General features: G+C 51.9%; 1 protein-coding gene across 1 annotated transcript in view; it reads right to left on the reverse strand.

Annotated features, from left to right (window-relative positions):
- Positions 1–112: 112 nt before the first annotated feature.
- The window catches only part of Ikbke (inhibitor of nuclear factor kappa B kinase subunit epsilon), a 25,748-nt gene continuing 16,433 nt past the window's right edge, over positions 113–9,427 (reverse strand). Inside the window, exons 14-20 of the mRNA XM_013346700.2 lie at positions 9,149–9,225; positions 5,863–5,902; positions 4,941–5,042; positions 3,377–3,473; positions 2,606–2,706; positions 2,373–2,444; positions 113–828 (exon numbers count right to left, since the gene is read on the reverse strand). Of these exons, the coding sequence (XP_013202154.2) occupies positions 795–828; positions 2,373–2,444; positions 2,606–2,706; positions 3,377–3,473; positions 4,941–5,042; positions 5,863–5,902; positions 9,149–9,225 (523 nt within the window). The 3' untranslated portion in view covers positions 113–794. The remainder of the gene's footprint in view (positions 829–2,372; positions 2,445–2,605; positions 2,707–3,376; positions 3,474–4,940; positions 5,043–5,862; positions 5,903–9,148; positions 9,226–9,427) is intronic.

A 9,427-nucleotide genomic window follows, 5' to 3' on the forward strand; every position in this document is an offset into this window, starting at 1 on the left:
CTCAGGGTTTCCCACCCCTTCTGGGTCGGGTATGCTTCCCTGGAGAGGTTCCCACCCAGACCTCAGGGTTTCCCACCCCTTCTGGGTCGGGTATGATAGCTGCAGGGGAAACAGAGAAGGTGGCGCATTTATTCCGTTTCCGAAGGTGTAGGCCTGCTGTCTCCTAGGGACTCTGGGTTCCCACATCTGTCCAGATGGCGTGGCTACCTGTTGATACTGACCAGCTGTTTCTCAGAACCACAGGGTGCCTCAGGGAGGGAAGGCAAAAGGAAGCTCCTCAAAGTACCAGCAGCTGGCTTCAACCACCCCCTTCTGAAATGCAGGTTCATCCAGACAAAGCACAAAGGGGCAGTTTGTGAGTTGCTTGTGGCCAGGGATGGGGGCACTCAGGAAATGGCAGGCTGTGTGCAAGGCGAAGTCCTCTGCTCCAGCACCCTGGAGAAGCCCCGAGAGAGCCCGCTGGTCCCTGGGAAGTGCAAAGTGGTGGGGTCATTCAGCCTTCTCTTCCCAAGGCCCTCCTAAGTTCAGCCCTCCAGGTCCGGGTGAGGAGGAAGAGTCTTGGTGCCAGGATGAATCAACAGTGGCTGCATGCTCTCTGATGGATACTGTCCAGGATAGCTAGGAGACCCTGTCCCAGCTGTCCGCGAGGACAGGCTGTTAAAGTAATGCTAGTTTGTTGGCCAGTGGCCAAGAGGGAGGTGAGACCGAAACTTGCCCTGAATTTGGCCTCACATAGCAGAGGTACAGTATGAATGACGCTAATGCTTCCAAGTGTCTTGTGCACCCCAGAAAGCTCAGACATCGGGTGCGGATGGAACTCTATGTAACCTGTAAGAAAAGGCACAGGTAAGCTTGGCCCACCTGCTGAAGAAGCCTGCAGGTGGATGATAGCACAGGGCCATCAATGATCAGGAGCACTTAGCCATCAGGTCCTCAGTTATTCCCCGGCAGTGTCCTTGTCCCCAGATACTGCCTTCTGGTTTTTATCTGTGCATGTTGGAATCACCTGGAAAAAGCTTAAAAGGCCCCTAGTCCAGGCCTTGCTCAGGGTCTCGTGGGCAATCCCCAGGTCCCTGCACTATTAGAAGCACCCTTGCTCCAATGGGAAGACACGGAGGCCAGCAAGGGGTTCAGATTTGCTCACTGGGCTCTTTGGCTGCAGGTCTACATGAGGAAGTGCAAAGTCACCAAAACACAGTTCGGAGATATCTGTAAATAGACAATAAATCACCCCAAGAAAGATTTATGCCGGCACTAAAGATTAGAACTTCCTGCTCAAGAGGATGGAAATTGTGGGGGGAACGGAATTTCCTCCAGCTGGAACAGAACTGTGAGCGGATGCCTCTCCCACCCAGGAACCCTCCAAACCTCCGAGGACCAGCCACAGGCTCTGCTCCCAGTTGCCATACCTCCTGACCCCCGTTCTAGTAGAGCAATGTAGTGGTCTAATGAGAATGGCCCCTCGAGACTCATAGGTTTGAATGCTTGGTCCCCAGTGGGTAGAACTATTTGAGGATTAGGAAGTATGGCTTTCTTGGAGGAGGTGTGTCACTGGGGGTGGGCTTTGAGGTTTCAAAAGCCCATGACAAGCCGGGTATAGCACTCGGACGGCAGAGGCAGGTAGATCTCTGTGAGTTTGAGGCCAGCTGGGCCTACATGGCAAGCAAGTTCTGGAACAGTGAGGACTACATAGAGAGGCCCTGTCTCAAACAAAAACAAACACGATGCTTTCTAAAACGGGACTGCTCCAGAGCAGACCTTCTGCTCTGTAAATGTGCTCCTGAGTTATTCGAGCAGTTGGCAATCCTGCCCTGTATGTCCACACCCACATTTGCTTTTGTGACTTTTACTGGTGTATGGACTCCCAAGTCTGAGCATTGCTGCTGGTCACCACCCATCCAGGAGGGGGCGCTCTCTAGAGATGTGCCAGTGTCTCCAGGCAGCCTGGGCACCGTGAGAGCAGGTGGGAAAGATGGAGCTCATCGGGCAGAAGACATTGACTTTGAGCAAAATGCCAGTCTGTCTGTGCTGTGGTTTCAGCGTGAGATACATAGCGGCATCCACTCCAAGGACCCCTGGAAGGCTCCTTAGGCATGTAAAGAAGACCATGTAAATATTGCCCACATTCAGTGTAGAACTTGCCCCAGACACAAATCCACTTGGCTCCACGCCTCACTCTGATGTACTGATGTACTTCAAAGCCTATACCTCCTCAAGATGGCACCCCACTTGCAAATGAGGCCTTACACTCATGTGGTTGTTCAGAAAATTAGCAAGTGCCTTGGATCCTGCATGGGGTACACAGGGGCTCTGCCCCCAGTGCCCTGGCAGCAGGGAAGATACAGCCTTCCCCAGACATGGGAGATGCTCACCGTTCAATGAGACGGTTGTTGTCCTGGAGATCAAAGGCCAACAGCTTCATATCATTACAAAGCTCCTGCATGCTGTCCAAGGAAGAAGAAAGGGGTGGCTGAGGCTTGGTCACTTGGGGCCAGAGCCCTCTCGCAGAGGCCATGGAGCAGCCTCTTGGTCTGGTCTGGGGCATGAGATGAAGCAGCGTGGTGTTAATCTCAGCACCTCTTTCCCCCAGGTCCCCAGCACTTACTGGAAGAGCAGGTCCTTTGGATCAGGGATGGGATGAGGAGCCGTGGGGTGTGGTGAGATCTCAGCTCCTGATGCTCTGTCCAGAAGGAGCCGATCAAAGATCTGAAGGGAAGCCATGCATTGGTCAGGGAGGTCCTGTCAGCCCACGGATGACTGGGCAGGGATGTGCCGGGGAAGGGTAACACATCTGCCCTCACACGGTCTCCCGAGAGCCCCTGGAATTCTCCAGTCTTTTCAACATGTTGCTCCTTTCCATCCTGGGAGTGTTCCCATTGGTGGAACTGCTTTCCCTCATCTGTACTGGACCGAATGATTCAGTCTGCCAAGTTCCCCTTTGGCTCTAACCTCATGACACAATCGGAGCCACGGTTTGGGATAGAGGCCAATCCTGGCCGGTCTCTGAGGTTGCCCACATCACATGCTGGGAGCCACGTGTGACTGTCTCCTAGAAGGGCCTGTTCTGTATTCTCTGTGGCCAGCCAGCCAGCTGCCTTGGCAGAAAGTGACTCACCAAGGAGAGCTTGCACAACCCCTCAGGACCTCCAGGCTGCACCAAACCTGAAGAAGCTCTCTTAGCAGCCAGAGCCCTTGCTCGCAGTGATGGTCAGTCTGAAATCACTAGGAATGTTCCCATCTCAGGGCGCATTGAGGTCAGAGACCTCCAACCCTCATGGGCATCCCTGAGTTGGTCAAGGCTGCTCTGTCCCCTGGCAGGAAGTGATGCAAATGTCCCTCCCCTCAGCAGCCCCTAGTACTCCCAAAGCACACACACCTTGCTCAGGTTCTCTTGGGCTTCCCGGGCTTCTGTGTTACAGGCAGCCACAGAGCGGCCAAGGAGGTGAAGGTGGTTCTGGGCCTTCTGCACCTGCCTTAAGAGAAGTAGAGGGGGTTAGAGCAGGACCCAGCTCTCCACTGCTGGGACTCTCCGGGCTGGTGTCAGCTCAGCAGGGGGTCCTAAGCCTCGTGCTCCCTCAATGGGAATGTCACTCATCTCTCACCTGCCATGCTGCACACAGTTGCTCTTGGGAACTGAGAGAATCCCAGGAGAGTGGGGGCAGAGATCAGTAACAACACCCATGTAGTATGTTGATGTAGCAGGGTCTCTCAAGTGGGTTTGGCAAGCAGAGAGCCAGGTAAGCATGAGACACAGGCTAGCAGGCTTACATGAGGAATGGTCATGCTCCATTTCCATAACAAAGGAAGGGCCAAAACATGTGACTCCTGGTCTCTAGTCAGAGGGCATGGAGGGACATTTCTCCATGGCACAGAGGAAACCAAGTCCCAAGTCCATTAAATCAAAAGTTGGCTCTCAGTTCTGAATACACATCAGGATCATCCGGAATAGACTTTAAACTAATATCTAAGGCCCGCCTGGGCCCATCACATCAGTGTGGAGGGGGCTGCCAGGTGTTGTATTCTAATGTGAGGGTAGGAGGAACTCGGCCCCATGACAAGGCCACTAGCCACACAGCACACAGAAAACTGTCCTGTCTTCTCAGGGGCCCCAGGAAAGTGCAGCAGGGGACCATGGGGGCTTGAGAAAGGGGTTCCAGCTACAGGATAGTGTGAGGGAGGGTATGTTAGTGGGTGAAGCCTGACCCCACTTCCTTGACTGTTTGAAGTCTACCTGTTTCTCCTCCTCCCTAGAGAGGACGACAAGTAAAACCCAGATTTTAGGGGCATCTTTCCCACGTTCTAGTCCCCAGTCTGTGCCGTGAGATATTAGGAAGATACCGGTTCTTGGATCCTCGGTCCCTCATCTGGAAGGACGTGGTAACATTTGCTGTGTAAACACTGTAGAGCCATAGACACATTTGTAGAAATCACCCAGAAGACTGCCTGACCCACTCCTCTTTTCACTTCTCACCTGATGTGGGATTCCCCTCTGTATGCTGCAAATACCATTGGTAGATAAAGAAACTGCCTTGGCCTGTTGATAGGTAGGCAGGGAAAACTAAACTGAATGCTGGGAGAACAGAGGCAGAGTCAGAGAGAAGCCATGTAGACCCGCCAGAGACAGATGCCAGAACTTTGTTGGTAAGTCACTGTCACATGGTGATACACAGATTAATGGAGATGGGTTAAATTAAGATGTAAGAGTTAGCCAATAAGAAGCTAGAGCTAATGGATCAAGCAGTGATTTAATTAATACAGTTTCTGAGTGATTATTTCTGGGCTGAGCTGCTGAGCAGCCCCAGGAACCAACAAGCGGGCTCCTTCAACACCCACCAACTTTGTTCCTACTCAGGTCCCGCAGAGCCCAGGGTCCTCTGAAGTCCGGAAGGGCAGGGCCAACCCACACTCCATGAGCTCAGAGGAAAGGCCAGGCTGTTTACCTTATCCGCTTGGCGTGTGTGACCAGCGACACCTGATACTTCTGCACACATTCCTCCTGGAACACCTGCAGCAGCCTCTTGGCCAAGTGGCTAAAATTCACCCTGGAAGGACAGAGACCCCATGAGCTAAGGTGAGCAGCTGGAGCCACCTACACTCAGAGGTAGCCTTTCCACCACTGCCCATCCCAAATGCCAGCCCCTCAGCCCACAGCGGGGGCACCTCTGGGGAAGAAAGGATAGCAATACACTCAGACTCTAAAGCCCAGAGGCCAGTAAAGCTACAAGCTCCAATAAGGAGGCAAGGGAGGCTGATATGATGGCGAATGAATGCATACACTCTCAACTTGATCCCTGGGAGGAGGAAAGATGTCCAGCCATAGAAAGCTTATGGCTGAGTGTGCATGTGTGTGTGTGTGTGTGTGTGCATGCATGAGTGTGTGTGTGTGCACGCGCACGTGCTAGCATATGCATGTGTGCAATGTGCACAGGAGTTAGAGGCGGTGTAACTCCGCGGAGAAATTCCCCAAACAGCCCTCAGAGCAGGGAGGCCTGGTGGATGGTGTGGGTGTCCAGGAAACGGTACTGATGAGACTGATGAGAAGCCAGGCAGGCCCAGGCCAAGGTCAAGAGCAGGGAGGGGGAAGAGGTCAGCCAGTGAGAATAGTTCCAGAGAAAATCCCACAAACTTGTTTGTGGCAGGAGGAAAGCCCTTACATCAAGTCTGACTGTGAGAAGCCCCTGGCTCAGCTGCTCAGTGTCCCACCCCTGACCCTATATAACCTGACTTGGATCATTATCCCCTTTGCCCCACCACGGCCAAGGGTCAAAGCGCTTCAGTGTAACCCACCTGGGAAGAAGACTCACTCTACCCCATGACCTCTGCCCTCCTGCCCACCGGCCTGCCAGGGAAAAGGCCACTCACTTATCCAGCTTGTGGATCTGCTCCTCGTTGTAGCCGAGTCCTGAAGGAAACAGACAAGGATGATATCACCACTCAGCTCGTCAGCAAAGCCAGTTAAAAAGATGAGGACAGCCTAGGGTGGGGGCTATTTTATGGGATCTCAGGCCTAGAGGAGCCAGGAGGGGATGAGGAAACGGAACATCAAGTAACTATGACAACACTATTATGGTGACCCAATGTCTATGATTTAGGGACGAAGGAGCTGAGGAGAAATGCATGGTGTGTGTGTATGCACACGGGGTGTTGGGAAATGCTGCAGGTGGATGCTGGGTAAAACGGTCCTCACAGGATGCAGCCATGGCCCTGCAGCCATTACCCTCTCCGGCTGGACTCCGTCCCTGGAGTTACTCACAGGTGGGCCACCACCTTCTAATTCTCTGGTTCTGCCCAGCAACTCTTTTCCGAAGGAACAACTTTGGGTAGAAGCGTCCTTGCCTAGACCCAGGCTACCACCCAAAGACAGGAAAACTCATGCATTGAGGCAAGACTGCCCCCTGCTGGGCTTTGATGGGGTGGGCAGTGGTAACCCCAAGATGCTCATTTGCCCTTCTATGTTCCCATCCCATCACCCCAGTAGGGGGATCCCCTTCCTGGGTCTGCACACCCAAAGGCCAGGAGACTTAGCGCATCCCAGCCTTTCCTCCTTCTAGCGGGCAGCCTTGTACAGTGGTCTTGGCTTTGGAGGCTAGTTGTGTGTCCATTGTGTGCAGATCACAGGGGAGTGCCCTGAAGAGTGAGTATCAGGCAACCTTCCAGAACGGCAGCGTGCAGCACTCCAGGTGCCGGCAGCTGGTCCTAGTTTTTTGGTTTTTTGGTTTTTTTTTTTTGTTTTTTCGAGACAGGGTTTCTCTGTGGCTTTAGAGCCTGTCCTGGAACTAGCTCTGTAGACCAGGCTGGTCTCGAACTCACAGAGATCCTCCTGCCTCTGCCTCCCGAGTGCTGGGATTAAAGGCGTGCGCCACCATCGCCCGGCTCTGTTCCTAGTTTTAATAAAGCACTCTGGAAGAGCAATGGGTATGGAAACTCCCGAGGCTCTACAGTGGGATGTTAAAGGAAGCTGGACCTAGAACAATCCAGCCAGTTAGCCTTCTGTGCCTCAGTTTCCCAAACTATAAAACAAGGAAAGCTGAGATGCACAGAGGATTGTTGCTTGTTTGTTTGCTTGTTTTTGAGACAGGGTCTCTCTACACACCCCTGGCTGGCCCCGAACTCACGATGTACACTAGGCTGGTCTGGAACTCACAGAGATCTACTCATCCTTTCAAGTGCTGAGGTCAAAGGTATGAACCACCACACTAAGCAATGCATAGTGTTTTCATGAACACCAAATAACTCAGAGACGGATGGAGCCCTTAGGCTGGTGCCTAGCATCAAGGCAGCGCTTTAAAGCTTTGGTGGCAGGGTGACGGAGTTCCAGACATGGAGACAGACCAACTTTCCTGGCTCTCCTTAAACCACAGCAGTGGCCAGCTGGGCACAAGACCTTGACTGAGCCCCAGGGATAGGCAGGCTTGCCCTCCCCACCCCTCTGAGGCCAGACTCCAAAGGAAGGTGAAGGCCCCAAAGGAGAAAGGTCATGTTCCATAGATCCCCAAGTCCTCACTGGTGACCATTGGACACAGGTGGCTATGGAGCACCTGACATGTGGCCATGGTGACTGAAGACCTGGATTTTTTGTTTTTGTTTTTCGAGACAGGGTTTCTCTGTAGCTTTGGAACCAGTTCTGGAACTCACTTTGTAAACCAGGCTGGCCTTGAACTCACAGAGATCCACTCCTCTCTGCCTCCCGAATGCTGGGCTTAAAGGCGAGCACCAACACCTCCTGGCTCTGGATTTTTAATTGAATGCGCTCAGTTAATGTAAGATTTAAAACTGAAGCAGGATGAAATGCTTTTTTTTCCTGCTAAGTATGGCTTTATAATTTTGTTAAGACTCATCACGTTTACTGAACCCTTATCTTCTAGACAGAGATAGAAAACATAAAGTGCACACAGGGTTTTGAAGATGTAGCATGGAAAGGAGAACAGAACATCTCTCTAGTGCTTTGTTTCATATTGAGTGTATGCTGAAATGACTAGGATATATTGAATTGAATAAAATATATTAAATTAACTTTACCTGTTTTCTTCTTTTTAATTTGCTTGTGAGAAAACTTTATTGGCAACATATGGCTAGACGGTATGTTTCCCTAACAGTGATTTATGAATTACCCAGGGGCTCCAAAAGCATCAGGCAACGAGGTAGACACGGAAATGTTTAGAGCATGGGGTGGGGATAGAGAGTGAGTTCTGGCATCTTAGCTCTCTAGCTAACTGGGACATTTTATTCCCAGCCTCCCTAACTCCATCCCCATCCCTCCCCAGGTTCAAGCCTCACCCTGTCCACTCCACCCTCACCCAACTTAGACAAGCAGGTTTCCATTCCTATGCATGTGAAGTGCTGCCCCTGCCCAGAAGGTCTCTGTGGGCATTTATAAAGCTACTGTAAAGAAATCTCCCGGTTCAGGAACTCTAATGCAAATTTTTCAGATGCCCCCATTCTCAGACAAGCTGGTCTTTTGGTCCAAGGACACAGGGGCGGGGCTAGGGGATGGTTCAGTGAGCAAAGTGCTACCTCACAGTGTGGAAACAGGAGTTCAAGTTCTCAGCACCCACGGAAGTGCTGGGCAGGTGTGGTGGCCACCTGTGACTGCAGTGCTAATCAGGGAGAGACAGGCGACCCCCAGAGCAAGCTAGTTAGTCAAACTGGTGAGCTCTGGCTTCAAGTATGAGACTCTGCCTCAAAAATAAGGTGTAGAGCAATCGAAGAAGCCTAGCATCAATCTCTGGCCTCCACGGTAGGTAAACACACATATATTCGTGCACACACAAGACACATGCGTGCTTAAGATGAGCTTTCAAACACACACACACACACACACACACACACACACACACACACACACACACCCCAAAACTAAATCAAGCGAAAGACACAGTAGATAGGAAAACACTTCTTAAAGTGCCTTGCCAAGGTAAGGCGTTTCTTTCCAGGCCCCCTTCCACATTACCCAAGCTCCTGCTCACTGTACCCTGCATGCACGATGCCAAAGCCCCTTTCATGATGGGGATATAATGTCTCCTGCCTGAGACAGCTATCCCCTGGCTCCCCACAGTGTGACACACTCAGTGAGCCTCCAACCGTGCTGGGTGGGTGGGAGGGAGAAAGGAGGGAGGGCTCCTGGTAGTTGGCTCTCCCCAAAGCTCACCTGGCCTCATCCTAGATTTCTTGAACTGTTTGTAGATAAAGCGCATCTTGTCCAAACAGCATTGAATCTTCTGGATGCTGTGGGCAGAAAGCGGGAAGACTCGAATATCACAGGGGTAGGAACAGGAGGGAGCTGTCTCTATGCCACAGAGCATGGTGGCGTGTGATCTGGGAGTGGAGAAACCAGGCCTGTCTCTAAGCTTATTTAGATAATTTAAATTTAGATCAAGCCCTCCTTCTCTATTCTAGATCTCCTTCTCTCCCTCCCTCCCTCCCTCCC

The sequence above is a fragment of the Microtus ochrogaster genome, chromosome 6 (assembly GCF_000317375.1).
Source record: "Microtus ochrogaster isolate Prairie Vole_2 chromosome 6, MicOch1.0, whole genome shotgun sequence".
Classification (NCBI taxonomy): Eukaryota; Metazoa; Chordata; class Mammalia; order Rodentia; family Cricetidae; genus Microtus; species Microtus ochrogaster.